This window comes from Populus alba, chromosome 11 (assembly GCF_005239225.2).
Source record: "Populus alba chromosome 11, ASM523922v2, whole genome shotgun sequence".
Classification (NCBI taxonomy): Eukaryota; Viridiplantae; Streptophyta; class Magnoliopsida; order Malpighiales; family Salicaceae; genus Populus; species Populus alba.
Window position 1 is genome coordinate 21,904,036 of NC_133294.1, and position 15,693 is coordinate 21,919,728.

Here is a 15,693-nt window from a genome sequence, read left to right on the forward strand (position 1 = left end):
ACCTACACACAGACCCCTCGTCTTCAAGCGCAGACATAGCCACGACAAACCCCGGGCCTAACCATTGATGACACCCGAGGAAATGGAATGACAATACAATTGAGGGGATAACATAAAGTGATCAGCTGACACAAGTAAGAAGAGCCATGGGGTCCACATGACTTCAAGCGGACATGGCAATGGAGTGCACAAGGGAGACCGACACTACCCCCGTAGGTGAAATGTGGCACGACTCCTTCTCCTTGAGTCAATTCTTTACACTACATCAAGAATTGGGGAGGGGGGCTCTCTTTTTTAATTCCCTTTTGTTTTCTTGATTCTTGTTTACGTAATGCTTTTACTAGTAATCTTTCTCTATAGTTCTTTCAATTTTCTGTTCTGATGTGTTCTCTCTTAGAATCCAAACAGTCACAGAAATATTCTCTTTGTTTTTTCCTTTTATTCATAATGGTGGCCTTCTCTTTACTAAAGAGAGGCCGTTACTCCACATTCGTATTTAATCCCCTTTTTCTCTATCAATTTCGGCCCCTTTTTAAAAAACTTTAAAGAGAAACCATTGTTTATATCGTATTATTCTCATACACTACACCAATGTTAAGATGTTCCCTTTGTTTTATATTTCTTCATGTCTCCATCCTTTCCTCCTTTTCCTTGAATCTCTACTATCATAGGACTTATCTTTTGGTTATTCTAGACATATAGAGTTGAATGGAACTTCGAGGCTCTATAAGATTCAATGTATGATTCCTCTCTAATATGTACTGAGCTCGCCCTGAAGCTTTAGCTTCTCCAACCAGTTTCCGATACTTGAAATTCCGTAAGAATTTTCTGAAACTAAATTTAGACTTGTGTTTATGAGAAATGGCTATTGATGCAGTTCCAACTTCACCTAATCGATAACTTAGATGGCTTCAGTTCTTTTTTCCAAATTTACTTGATACTGGCTGTGTTTGTTCATATTGAACCAATAGTCATTAATCCAATAGGAGTTGATTTCTCAGGTGATAGGCGTTGCCATGTTAATCCAATAATCATTTCAGAAGGTTGCAAGACAAAATAAATATGAAAACTGCAGTTTTGCTACCCAAACATAAAAACAACTCTAATGTTGTTGTTATTGACAGAAATTAATAAACGAATTTCAATTTTCTTCTGTATGCATGTACAATGTACATTACAAATGTTCAACAAGCTACTTGCTGCCATGTCAATGCCATTTGCCTCCAAGTGCTTGCCTGTTAGACCTCAAACGTGCAGAAGACATCTCAGTGCCTTCCCATCACCGAGCAGCTGGAACGCTTCATTTATCTTCTCAAACGGAAGTTCATGCGTGATGAACCCATCTAGATTCACAACCTGGAAACAAAATAAAGCATGCTTGTAACGAAACTCGATGATTTTGATCTCGACAAAGTTCTATGTACGAACTACTTGCTTGCTAATGAACATATTGCAAACACATGTAGAAGAGAAATTTGATGCGTTAAACTGACCCCGTTCATGCAGGCTTTGGCAAGTTCAGGAAGTTGGCTCTTTCCCTTGAAGTCTCCAAAGGTTGTCCCAGTGATGCTCCGACCATCAAACAACTCCATTGGATGGAGAGGCAACATTTTAGGAGTGGGATAAATCCCGACAACCACCGTCTTTCCCCAGCCCTGTCACATGCAAAATCCACACATGTCAACATTATTGACAAGCTTTGAGGGCCGAGGGATGCGCAATCTGGTTCTCGAGTAATTTTAACAATAACCCACCCACACTAAAAACAGGGTGAAACTAGAGCAATGAAATGCTAATAGTGACTTACATCATGAGTGGACAAGAAGGCTTCTCGGAGAACCTCCAAATTCCCTGCACACTCAATGCTGTAATCCACACCTCCACTAGTCATTTCCCTGATTCTCTGCAACACCATTTGCTAGCATGGTTAATACTTAACAGTCACATGCTCAGCAATCCAAGATAGAGAAAACTCCATGTATATTTGAGTTGCCAACCTGGTGCACTGGCTTTGAACTATCTTTTGGGTTTACAAAGTGAGTCATTCCCATTTCCTTGCCTGCAACCATATCGAAAGACATTGCCATAAAACTCGAAGGTCAGGTCTTTCTTTTCTGGTGGGAATTGAAAATATGAAGAATCAATAATGAAAAGGATACCTTTATTGAGCTTTTCTGGGTTGATATCAACACCTATTATTTTGGATGCTCCTCTGGCTCGTGCTCCTTCGGAAGCCTGTGATCAAAAGAATTTAGGCTAAGCTTCATGTTCTCATGAATTCTACTGATCATCTTATATATGCTTATATAAAGCATGATATGTGATATATCTAGTGCCTTGTAAGAATAGAATGAAAATATGTTTTCTGTTTGATATTTCAATAAAAAGAATGAATGGGAGATTGAATTTTTGTGTCGACAATAAAATTTATTGAAAGCATATTTAATTTCAAATAAAATTAAAATGTAAATTATTTTGAAAGGAGGGGAAAATGTTCTGCAAAACATGGCCAAAAATTTGCCACACTCGCATGCCCGGTTCATGTCTCTCTTGGGAGACTAGAAAAGCAAATGGAAAGGATTCACTTACTGCAAGTCCCAAGGCCCCCAAACCAAAAATTGCCACACTTGATCCAGCTTGTACATTGGCAGCATTCCATGCAGCTCCCACTCCTAATCAGGTTCAACATCATATTCAAATGTCCAAGATTAAAAAAAAATACACATTCAGAGTGAGTCTCCAGAGATTTTTGATATCTACATGATAATGGGAGGGACTAGGGAGCTAGGTGCCTAGGCCTTCAAGAAAAAGAAAAGATCAATGAATTTTCCGTTTCTTACCGGTAGAGACACCACAACTCAACAAGCTCATCTTCTTGAGGGGAGCACTGGGATCAATCTTGACAACACAGGCAGAATCAAGCACAGAATACTCGGTGAAAGTTGATGTGTTGAGAAAATGGAATATGGGCTCCCCATTCATGGTAGAAAACCTACACTTTCCATCATTTTCCATCACACTCTTGAACGGGTTGACGCGGTAAGTCTGGCAGAGATTGGTTGTGTTGTTTGTGCAGTAGGGGCAGTGGCCGCATTCTCCATTGAAGATCGGAATCACATGGTCGCCTGCTTTAAGGTCCGTGACACCTTCACCTACACTCTCAACCAGCCTACAAAACGTATCCAAGTCTCCTTAAAATGGTAATGAAATATAGAAAACACGACATTGAGTGATCAAATAATAGTACTAGGAACATGTCTTACCCAACAGCTTCGTGTCCTAGAATTCGAGGATATGCTCGCTGAGCTTCATTCTTTAGAACAACGACAAGGTCAGTAAATTTATTGTGATCAGCACAAGAACTTAAACTGCATCAAAGTAGATTAAGGTTAAAGTTGGTTAGTGTTATGTTACCTCGCCTTTCCAAGCGCTTAGATCAGTGTGGCAGATTGAAGTGTAGAGGATTTTGATTCGGACCTCCATCTTCCTCGGGGGATCAACTCGGATTGTTTCCATAAGAAAAGGTTGTTTCGGACCCCGAACAACGGCAGCTTGAGACCATAAAAACCAAGGAAAAATACGAATCAATAACGCAAGTTTCAATCAGGGATCGATCAACACAGGATGCTAATCCAAGCTACAATTCTTACCATTGCAAGTGATGACTTTCCCTGACGTCGCATTCGGATCGAACAACTTACTTCTCGGGACATTATCGTGCAATCCCCGTGACGCCGATCCTAGTAACTTGACGAAGGCTTGAGATGAGTTTGAGTTGCGTCTAGGCAGGGTTTGTGTCAATATTCTTCTTGCTTGCAAGAGCATTGCCATGTTTTGATAACTCTTGGTATGTTTGATATTTACTACAGCATGCATGTGTTTACATGCATATATTTATAGTAGTTGGTTAGCTAGCTAAAAAGAGATGTAAACGTTGTCTGATCTTAAATAAAGTAAACCAGCACGCTAGAATTGACTTGAACAACCATGGATTACTATTGAGAAAAGTCTGAAGCGACTAGCGAGTAATTCAACCCAAATTAGCGTGTCTAGCTAGTCAGCACTCTGGCTGAGGATAAATTATTGTTCTAACGAGGGGCAATGCTTTTTGGCGTAGTCTAAATCGAGGATGAGGACAAGAGTTCAACTTGAGAAATGCGGGAAAATTATTTATTTTGAGTAAACACAAAAAAAAGAAAAAGAATACTGAAATTTGGGTTGAGGACTAGAACATCTGACTTGCATATATAAATGTGCGTATATATATAGTCAATCAAAGGTAAAAATCTCTTCAAAAAGAGACAGCTTGGTTAAAAAACATGGATGCTGGCTAAATTTGTATGCTTGCTTTACTCTGAATTATGGACAAGATATCCTAATCCTTGTTGGGACACTCTTATTTTGGAATTATGATTCAAACTTAGAAATTCTATCCTTAATATATATGTATTTGTTAGTCTCTCTTTTCTCTTACAAAAGCTCCCACGTTAAAAAAAAAATCCACTCAAATCTTGATATAGGACGTGAGAAGTAAAATTTTTATGAATTTTGTAATCCTGAAGTACATAAAAGATTTTTTTTTAATTAAATTGAAGATGTTGGCTTAATCCCGGAATGTGAAAACTCATCCAAAATACATATAGATAGATAGATAGAGTTAAATTGCATTTTTGGATCATTTTTAGAGGTGTGAGTTTGGATTGCAATGGAAAAAAACTCAATTAGTATTAGATGTTTTGTCGAAGAAATTATTTGCAGCTTGCTAGAAATATAATAATCCGTGAAAAAGCTATGAGAACAACAACCATGATGTCAATCTATATTTTTTTGGTCTAGTCAAATTAAGACAAATTAAAAAATTTATATAAAAAAACTATTCATTATAATTTTGATCGGAATTTTATTTCTTAAACGAAGGAGCACATCTCTTACTATGAATCTTATATGAATGAACTAAAATCATTGAAAATGAATCTAGGCATGCAACCCTTGAAAATTTCAAGGAAAAAATTCACAAGATCTTAATATTATAGTTTTAAACATATAACGGAATCCCTTTTTTTTTTTTTTTCTAGAATCTAGATTGGTTTGGATTTAAAAAAAAAAAAAAGTTGACATATTGACCCGTTTGTTTCTGTGTTTTAAAAGTGTTTTTGAAAAAAATTAATTTTTTTTATTAATTTCAAATTAATATATTTTTAGTGTTTTCAAATCATTTTGATGTGCTGATATCAAAAATAATTTTAAAAAAATAAAAAAAATATATATAATTAATATATATTTTGATATAAAAATTATTTAAAAAAATAACAGTAATTATACTACCAAACATACTCTAATCTAATTAAAAATCTGAATTAACCTGGAAGTCGGACACTCCAGATAAAATACGTGACATATATCTAGCTTCCTACCTCGCCGGTAGTATTTCTTTGAAAAAAATGTGAGAGGCCGAGAAATTTGCTGTACAAAAGAAGCCCATATTCGATTTCGAATTTGGGCTCTGCAGTTATGGAAGGGCTTAAAATCGACTACAGGTTTGCAAAAATTCTATGGGTTTTGAAGTCTTAGATCTACAAAACAAGCCCACTTCGTGATAATGCTCGCGTCCTGTTGCATAGCACTTTAAAATATATTTTTATTTAATTATATAATAAAAAAATAAAAATTTTATAAAAAAGATAATGAATAAAATTATACAATAATTTTTTTAATAATCTTTTCTCTTATTCATTTTTTTTTATTAGCTGCGTAATTCGTTGAGTAAAATGTAATGGAAATTAGAAAAAAATATTCATAAAAACTTTAACGATACTAATTAAAAAGGAAAAGATTGTGTATTTTTAATTAAACATAATTTTTTTATTAATGTAATTATTTTTTTCCAGGAATTTGTTTTTAGATAAAATAAATTGTTGTTATAGTAAAAAACTTATTATGATAGCAAGTTTCAATTAATAAAAAAAATAAAATCATTAATCAATCAGTTTTTACACGTTTACTGCAGAAGAAGTGATGGTGCATGAAGGGATGTGCAAAATTCTTGCAAAAGCCAAAAGATGCACCTTCCTGGAACCATCTCTTGCATGCTTGTCGACAAAATTCTCCCCCTTTATGTCCTAAACACATTTTTATACCATGATTTCCTCTAGTCCCGTACTTTCATGCATTAATCTTTCAGCTGAATATATTTGTTTTTTATGTTTTAAAAATTTTATTTTTTATTTATTTTTAAATTAAAATATTTTTAATATTTTTAAATAATTTTGATTTGCTAATGTTAAAAATAATTTTTTTAAAAATAAAAAAATATATCAATAATATTTATTTTTAACACAAAAAAATTATTTAAAAAATAATTATAACTATACTGTAAAAAAAGAACTCGTGTTTTATCCAAATCAACACCCTTTCATCACATAAAGTAATGTTCTCTCAAGTCCTTCACAAATGAACAACCTTTTCCTTGTACAAAACGTCGTTTGATGCAACAATATTTCATCATTTGTCCCCTTACAGCTTCTCACTTTCTTCCCCGTCACACAATTATGTCTCCAGCCCTCAACTTCATTATGTGTGTCCTCTCCACCTATTTGAACAACCATGGGCGATGGCTTTGCGCTGCTCAAACTCATCAAGAGAGAGTCTTGTTTTCAATAAACTACAACAAGGCATGAAAATGTTTTAAGGGTAATGAAGACTAATGGCAAAATCTTAGATCACACAAGGTCTTCTTTTTTTTTTTTAATCAACGTGGATGTTTGAATTAGCTTGCGCGCACTTCATCTAATCCTACGAGCCTTGAAGTTAATGATCATATAAATCTCCAGTGACCATCATATAAGCAATCACAGGACTCGAACCTCGAACCTGAAACCACAAAGCAAACAAATATTTTAGTCCCAAGCTCTTACCAACACCTAGATGGTTCACACAAGATCTTTTATCATCAAGGGTTATGGCAGTAATTGGGCATGCCTATTGGTGTTGCTTGTGAAGATCATTCTGCTACTTCAGTAAGCATGGATAACACAAGTGGTTCAAAGAGAACAAAAACGATTCTAACAAAGCAACAGCTTCCACAATTGCTGATCGAGAAGATGTCAGCAGCAGAGACATGTAGACTCAACTCTTCATCAAGGTGGCAGACAGGGCTTTTGAGACCATCCCTGAAGAAATCTAGTATTTTGTTTTCTTTTAAGGAAATTAATTATAAATATATGTCAAGTAGGGGGGGTGGGGGGTGGAAAGTGAAGTCAATTTTCTTCTCAGGCGCCGATCAAAATGATGGGAATGAAGAGAAACACAAAGCTGAGTTTATCACATTAATATGCTTGTAGACAGTATTTATAGCTTAGTAATTGTTTTACATTGAAATAAGCAATTTTATAGAAGTTATTCCTTGTTACGGGTTTTAATTTGATCACGGTTTAACTTTTTTAATCAAATTAAATTTATTCTAAATTAACTTTATTTTAAAATTTAATTCCATTTGAATTTCTAATCAACTTATCCAAACCTTGTTTATTTTTATATCATAGTTCTAATAAATGTGGAAATAGGTGGCCGTCGTTATCTGTGAAAAAACCAGCAAGACTTTTTTTTGAGTTATTGGAACTTTAGGTAGACCAATCAGGGGGGACATCTTTGTCTAGAAAGGAAGGAGGGCAGTCAGGAGTGAACCTCTCCTGCTCAAAAGTTGCGGACTTTAACCATCTTTTATGCTTCAATCACGCCCTAGTTAGTCCTGTTTACATATCAGTCCCTATCATTTGTTTGAAATTACCATCACCTGCCTGGATGTTCTTCCCTCGGTTTCACGAGAAAACACATAGGTAGACATATTATAAGAATATATTCTTCTTTTTCTTTTTCTTTTTCTTATTAAAGAAAATATTTTTAAAAAGAAAAACAAATAAGCTATTAAACCACTTGCACGGAATAACCTAAAAACATGTATAAATCTTTTGTATTTTTTTTTTAACGAAGATAAGAATTTTTTTCATACAACAACACTGAATGGCAAATTTTTCATATATATATTTTGTGCTAACCCTATATCTTAATCACATTCTTTTTAATAAATAAAATTAATTTCATTCGGAGTTTGTAGTTGCTCCTCTTTCAACAAATGCATTTCTTGAGGTTCGAATTTGTATTCTTACTTTTTACATGGACATAACAGTGCTTAACCGTTAAATCAACACTTTTTATTGATAAATTTTTTTCATATATATATATATATATATATTGTTCAATAGGATTAGACAATATAATATAATTATAACTGATCAGATATTATAAATAAATCTTTTTCACTGAAAGAAATCATCGAAATCTTGTTTCACTAAAAAAGATTATAATCAAATATAACTACGAGACTAAATCTATTTCTTATATACATTAATTTGTAAATATCGCGAGTGCGCAGAGAGATTCGAAAGAGTTTATATATCCATCATCAAATCCTAGCATTTCTTGAGAGTGGTTGAATAGAGAACCATCCCATATGATATTATATATCCAATACAAGATACAATTAGCCTTATTATCTACAATTAATTGCCCATTAAACACCTGTTAAGGTTATTAATCATGCTTCATAAACTCAAATTATGCATTGAAAAATGTATATTTAATGTTTTATTCTTCTGAGTGACTCACGGGTGGACAAACAATTACTGAAATTGAAAATTCTAACGATATGTTATATGCTAATTAATTTACCATATTAATTATTTCATAAAAAGGTGTTCTGGCACAAACCCCAAAAGAGAATATTTCCTGAATAGTTAATGGAAAAGTGAAGCTCTTTCGACTCTCCTGGATTTCAGTAGTGTTCCACTTATATATATATATATATATATATATATATATATATGTCTATTTCTTCTTCTTATCATACACTTATCTTCTACTTTTCTTTCGGATTTCTTTTTTGTCTTATGTGAATACACTGAGAATTCCACTAAATTGAATTAACAACTAATAGATTTTGAAGACATGATTCCTGATGTCCTGGCGATTGAATCATATGTGCTTGGTTTCAAAGAGATCAAAGGATATCCCATTATACATGTATATAAGCAAGGCAAAGTTTTTATTTACTTGAAGACTGACATTGTCTGGAAAGACGAGTATCAGATGTTGGAGGATTGAAGAGTGTGTTGATTATACCTACAAGGAATTACTTGTTTTTCTTGAAGATCACTAAGCTGTCCCTTAAATCTGACCTGCGATATCCCAGACGATGATGGATGTCCCTTATTGAAGGTGATGCATCCCTTCCCTTTGGTAACAAAAATTTCTCCTATGGGACCAAGATTTCATAAAGAGAAAGTAGAAAGGATTATAGCTCCCTTGGCTTTCCTCCATTGAATGTTGACTGAGATCTTTAATAAAACAACTATGATATATTCCCCAGCTACAAGGGCCCCAGGAGGATCAAAAGGAAATTGCAACTTTGCTGGCAATGTGAGCATGGCCTACCATCATCATGCCAAACTTAATAAATATCATTGTTTTCCGTGTATGTACATGTTGTTGAACTATATATTATACACAGCAATAAATTCTAATAGTGATGCCGGTGGTAGTGGCCACATTTTCTCCTTCTTTCTTAATTTGTTCCTTTTGTTTCTCTAGCGGGATTGATTGAGGAACTCTTAAAGAAGAATCCCACCAATGATTATTTTTTTCTCTCTATCCTCACATTTTCCCTCCTTTAGGCTTTAATTCCCTCCAACCTAGAGCTATAAGAGAAGAGTTGTGTTGCTTTAGCTATAGAAACTTTCTTTTCCTGTCCACTAAACTAAATCCATTAAGAAAAAAACACTAGTATTTTTGCTTGGTTTCTTGCTTTGGGCATGGGAAACTGTCTATTTGGAGGCCTGGGAGTGGCGGAGGGAGTGATAAAGGTGATGACATCTAATGGTGGCATCCTGGAGTTTAACACACCAATAACAGCAGGATCCATCACAAATGAGTTTCCAGGCCACGCGCTTTTTCCAAGCCAGGATCTATTTTGGAGACCACTTTCTCTACAAGAAGAGCTTCAAGGAGGACAGTCTTACTATTTACTGCCACTCCACAACTCAAAAATTGGTGGCCAAATAGTAAGAGAAGGTCATGTTAGGTCAAAGAGTATACCAGCTGTTGCTGCTGCATCCAATATTGCCGCACCTTATAGGATGTCCTTAGATTATCAAGGCGCGTTAAAGAGATCATACACTGAAGTTTTCTCTAGGTACAGCAACAACTACGACAAAAGCAATAATGGGTTTTGGAAAGTGAAGCTTGTGATTAGTCCAGAGCAGCTAGTGGAGATTTTGTCACAGGAGACTAGGACAGAGGAGTTGATCGAGAATGTGAGAGCTGTAGCCAAATGTGGAAATGGGTTCTCATCATCAGCGTCTTCTGTTGAGTTTTCAGATTCTTGGAGTCTATCCAGCAGTAGGAATGCTTCTTGTAAGAAAGATAGTTTAGTGGATATTTAGTGTGAAGTGTTACAGTTTGAATGAAAACTCTGTCTTATGTTATAATTACATTACTAGTTTATTTTCTTAATCATACGCTGAGAAAAGATTAGCAATTCGCATTTTTATTTTTATTTTACTTTTCCATTGCTCATAGATCATTAGTGTGATTCTCAGAGAAAAAGACTAAAAAAGTCTTGTGAAACATGGCTACTTCAATATAAAAAATGGATGGCCACAAATTCAGAATTTATAATAGATATTTTTCCAAAATTGAATAGCATTTTGGGGTCCAGTTGGCCGAATACGAGCTTCCAAAGTGAAGTTTCCTGGGGTCTCTCTGATGCTGGCGGTACCAGTGGTTGAACCACCCTTGCTGCTGGAGCCAAGACCAGTGAACACTGGCAATTTCTTGGGGTCTTGTAACCCAAAAAATGTATTCTTTTTATTTTGAATTTTGTAATAATGAAACTATCACTGAATCCGTCAAGATATAAATAAAAATGTTCATTAATCCAGCTCAACCTGTATTTAAAAAATTCATGACTAAGAGTTTGATTTAGATCGAGTTTTAAAATGAATATAAAAAAATATTAACTTAATGAAACATAGTTTATCTGACCCTGATCAATTTATTTAAACCCTATCCAGATTCAACCCCATCAACCTCAAAAAATTAAAAAGAATAATGAAATGGCAACATTTTATAAAATGTCTTTTTCTTGTAAATCTCTCAGGTTATTAACAGGGCACCAGGGATTGGGCCAATTCTATAAGGAAATGGATGGCCCTCAGATTTAGACCTAAACATGTAGATCCACCAAGAAATCCAGGCCAACATGAAAAGGTAGCAATAAAGCCTACTTTGAAGAGGGCCAAATATTGCAAATATTGGGCTTGCACCCTGGGTTAAATCTGTCTGTGATCTTGTTTTCTCAACAGGCCTTGAATTGTTAAACGCAGACCATCCCCTTTTTTTCTGACCTCCTTGAGGTATGAGCTCAACGCAAAGAAATATTCAACACGAAGATGACATGAATATACACAATCAATGACATAAGGCTCCTAATAGGTAGAATAATCTCTAGATTGTTAATTATGGGATAATTTTACTTGATGGATTTGTGCTATACACAGACAATATTCAACAAAATCAAATGACAACTTTGAAAATGCGTTTAGGTAACAGCACTTTGCTGGGTCTCCAGAGATCCAACAGTACCTGCTATTGAATCGACTTGGTGATGTATGTGTCGATGATCATTTTCACAACAAAGAACAAAGAACCTGCTGCTTTTTCTGCAGATTCGAGTCAACCACATACCAATAACCCTTTGATAATACTCAAACAACCATCGAAATCTAAGTTTTTGTTTGAAGTTTGAAGGTAGCCTCACTGGTGTACAAATTTATAATGATTTCCCTCCCTAGTCTAGATCCCTTGCTCAGAGATTTCAATCACTTTCAAATGTGTTGTTAAAGCAATTAAGTCTAGCTATAATATCCCTACAATAAAAACTAAAGAAAATTAACAGTGACTAATCACATACACTAATTTCACTTGGAGAAGCAAACCGTCGTCTTAATTTCAACATCACTGCCTTGTCATGGCGCCATCAAAGTATTTCACTTGGAAATCCTGTGGGGGCAAGTAACCAACCGAGTTTACTTCAATTTCAACAATGTCAGCTCAGCAATACTTCTCAAATAAATAAAGCCCGCGTCAGGTAGTATGCTGGTACCTAACGACCAGCCATGCAACAGATGTTCATAATTAATTCCAACACATGCCAATGCATCAGCTTCGACGTTGCTTTATTCTGGGATTGTGTTTCATGTTCACCCAATACTCTTACAAATACATCGGTTTGTTGCTCTCACTTGACTTGCGTGGCTGGCGGAAAGCCTCCACAATTTCATTGTTTGGTGATTAATTTATGGTAAAGTTATAGCAAAGTATATAGCGGTCCTGTTCGAATTAAATCTAGCTTTCGGTGCATGATTAATGGAAACAATATGAAAAACATGATCATTTCATGTGTGCTAATAATGTGTCCTTTCTTATGATCAAATCTTCGCTTAGTTACCCAGATTTTGCCCGTCTAATTTCGGTGAATCCAATAAAATACGTGATTAGTATATTTATACATAAAAAATAAATTATTATTTCAGTTTTATATATCGAAACAAGGGCTCAAACACTCATGATGATTTAAAAACTTTAGTAATCAATCAAAAGGGCTATTGAAATTATTGTCCCATAGAAAAATTCATGGCTTCGAAGATCTACCAATAGGAGGAAGGTCACCCGCAGCCGCCTCCAAAATGCACGTTCCACATCAAGAGGCTGTAATTAAACGTTATGCATGCGCCTCCGGCCATCAATCGAGAAACCAAATAAGGGAGAAATTCAATGAAGGCTGCTTGCTAGCTAGCCACTCTTTATTCAAACATTATATTCTTCGAAAAGCCTTGAAAATATTTCTTATATGCACCTGCTGGTGAAATGAGAAACTCGTTGAAAGCTACGTCCACCCTTGAGACATGATCTAACTTGAATATTTTTTTCTCCTCAGCAAACAAAGATCGATGCTTGCAGTCAAGTGAGAAATTTTCTAGATGCTTCATGACATGGATTTTGGTGTACCTTGCTCTCTTCTAGATATTCAAATTATGTTGAAATGTTAGTGTCAAGTAACATGACAGTGTACATCACTTTCTGTCTATAAAACAATTAATTCATATGTACTGTACATATGTGTACAAAACAAGTTTTACTAATCCCAAAATAACATGAAGAACTTAGCCTTACTTACTAATTACCTTCCGTGCAAACCAAGAGAAAGGTGAAATCCCCAAAGCTTACTCATTGTAAAGCTTAGAAATCATTCCTAGCCCAGGTCATTTCTACAAAAAAAAAAAAAAAAAAAAAACCTTAACAAAACAAATTAAACTGCAAGAGAAATGATCAACACATTAACAGCTAATCAAACCGACTCTAAATGATTATACAAGATCCCAGGTTTTGCAAAGCACAACAAACTTTAAATTTACAAAGCTTCTTCAGTAGCTAATCAAAACTAATAGTACTCAATGATAAAGATTTTATATATAAAAAAAACTAATTAAAGTTGCTAGCTACATAGTTTTAACATGGTAAAACACAAAAAACTAAAGCAAATTCTATATACCTAAAAATTTTAAAGCAAGTTTTGTCATTAAATTAAACCCTACCTCAATTCAGGTAAAAGCCCCAACCCTTGGTTTATTGGGGGGGGGGGGAGCTTGATATGGGTAGAAAAGAGGTATTTTTGACACTAGATTTGTGAGTGGGGGAGTGTGGTTGTCATATTTGTGAAGAGGCAGGGTTGTTGTTGTGTTTGACTGCTGTTGTGTTTTGTTAGAAAAGGAGGAGGAAGAGGAGAAAATGAAGAAGAAGGGGGGGGGAGAGAGGCTGTTGGGTTTTAATTCAATTTAAAATTGTCAATAAAATTTCTTTTTCATCGGTAATTTAACATGTTATTAATGCCGATGGAATTGTCAAGGAATTGTTTTTTTTTTTTTTAATTTTTATTCTATCAACATTTCCATAAAGAAACATTGACAAAAAAATTTCTAATAAATCGGTGTTTCTGTTGTTGTTTTTAAGTTTTATGTTAGTTCATTATGTGTTTATAGCCGAGTAGATAAGGCCAAGGCATCATGGTCCGCCAGCTCCTTAATTTCAGGCCCATCAGAAGTTAATTTAATTTAAGATCAGGTTAAGAAAAAAAAAATTGAAATTCTCATAAAAATCAACTAATTAGAACATGAATATCATGTTCTAATCCCAGAGGCCAGGCGTTTATTTATTTGTTTCTTTTTTCTTAATTTGGGTTCACTGATTTTTTAATGCTGAATTAACCTTTCAAGGCTCGATTTAGACTTGCCAACGCAATTGGAAACCTGCCACAATTTGAATAGACTAACCATTCCACAAGCATATCTATTAATTAGGATTGAAATTATTAACCGAACTGAAATTAATTTTCGAGCCAAATAAAAAAAATAAAACTAAACTGAAAAAACTAAGTTAAATTAAAAAAAAAATAGCCAATTAGTTGAATTTTGTTTTTTACTCTAAAATAATTGAACCAAACTTAAAAATTTTGATTTGAATCAATTTCAGTTTTTTTTTAAAAAAATATTAGTTTAATTATTTTTTAGATAAAAATCAAAAAAAAATAATCATCCCTGTCCCTGGTTATATACATGATCAAGTCATAATTGAAGTAAGGTGACAATTATTGTTTCTTGTTCCTAAAGTCGACAAGGTGCCCTGGAAGTCAATCTCTTTTCATTCAAGATCGTAATTCAGGATTGGAAAATCCATTTTTATTTATTTATTTATTTTTGTAAAGTTGAAAGGTATAGACAAATCAGGAAAAAAAAAAAAGGGGGATACATTTATATAAGCAATTAATGGTTGGTAGTGAATTGAGAATCGAAATAACCCCAGCCACACAAATCTCTGTGAACTTGAAAATCTATTTTTTGATTTATTAAGGTGGACCATGTAGCTAGCGAGGCGTTACTCTTCAACAAAAAATTTATTTATTCACCTTACTTTTATTGCCTCTAAGATCTCTTTAGGATCGGAATGATAGCGATTAATCTTCATGTCTAATTTGTAATATAAAATCACGTTTTTTTTTTTTTTTATGATCTCAAAGTAAATAAATCCAAAACTAATATCCAATTAATCTAGCATGATACAGCTAGTTTCAATTATGAAATAGATTTTAAAATTTTTAAATCAATATCATATAACTATTATAAATCAAAATTACAAATAGTTGGGAAAACAAAACCACCAAGTTCTTGATAGTCTCGTTCAACAACAACACATAAGGGTTTTCTTGTTATAAGTTAATGTAAGAAAATAATATAAATCACATCATGAAATCTCATTTAAAAGCTTAACCTATTAGGTTGAGATGATTCTTTGATATGATATCAAAATCTTGATAACTAAGTGATCACAAGTTTGAATATCATCATCCCTATTTATTTGATAAAAATTAAGCACAAGGTATTTTGAGTCTATCCAAGTTTCAAGTTCAAAAGATTTTCACTTGAGAAGGTGTGTTAGAGAATAATATAAATCATATACTAGAACTTTATTTAACAACTTAAATTGTTGGGTTGTGATGGTTTTTTGACAATTACAACTAACATA

At 34.0% G+C, this 15,693-nt stretch overlaps 2 protein-coding genes across 2 annotated transcripts; one reads left to right on the forward strand and one right to left on the reverse strand.

The window, feature by feature from the left end:
* Window positions 1-1,091: 1,091 nt before the first annotated feature.
* LOC118040860 (alcohol dehydrogenase-like 3) lies at window positions 1,092-3,825 on the reverse strand. Its single transcript, XM_035047906.2, has 10 exons — window positions 3,651-3,825; window positions 3,415-3,551; window positions 3,264-3,313; window positions 2,841-3,169; window positions 2,590-2,672; window positions 2,160-2,235; window positions 1,998-2,059; window positions 1,808-1,903; window positions 1,494-1,655; window positions 1,092-1,356 (listed from the first exon to the last, which is right to left on the reverse strand). The coding sequence occupies exons 1-10, from the start codon at window positions 3,823-3,825 to the stop codon at window positions 1,246-1,248; spliced, it is 1,281 nt and encodes a 426-aa protein (XP_034903797.2). The 3' UTR covers window positions 1,092-1,245.
* Window positions 3,826-9,563: 5,738 nt separating this feature from the next.
* LOC118040854 (uncharacterized) lies at window positions 9,564-10,566 on the forward strand. The gene has a single exon (XM_035047897.2). The coding sequence runs from the start codon at window positions 9,867-9,869 to the stop codon at window positions 10,494-10,496; it is 630 nt and encodes a 209-aa protein (XP_034903788.1). The 5' UTR covers window positions 9,564-9,866; the 3' UTR covers window positions 10,497-10,566.
* Window positions 10,567-15,693: the final 5,127 nt, after the last annotated feature.

Excerpts from the sequence above, each read along its gene's own strand:
- LOC118040854 (XM_035047897.2), top strand. The coding sequence starts at position 9,867 with ATGGGAAACTGTCTATTTGGAGGCCTGGGAGTGGCGGAGGGAGTGATA.
- LOC118040860 (XM_035047906.2), bottom strand. The coding sequence starts at position 3,825 with ATGCTCTTGCAAGCAAGAAGAATATTGACACAAACCCTGCCTAGACGC. Across the intron at positions 3,314-3,414 it reads TAAGCGCTTGGAAAGGCGAG|AATGAAGCTCAGCGAGCATA; the intron begins GTAACATAACAC and ends GTTGTTCTAAAG. Across the intron at positions 1,904-1,997 it reads GTTCAAAGCCAGTGCACCAG|AGAATCAGGGAAATGACTAG; the intron begins GTTGGCAACTCA and ends ATGGTGTTGCAG.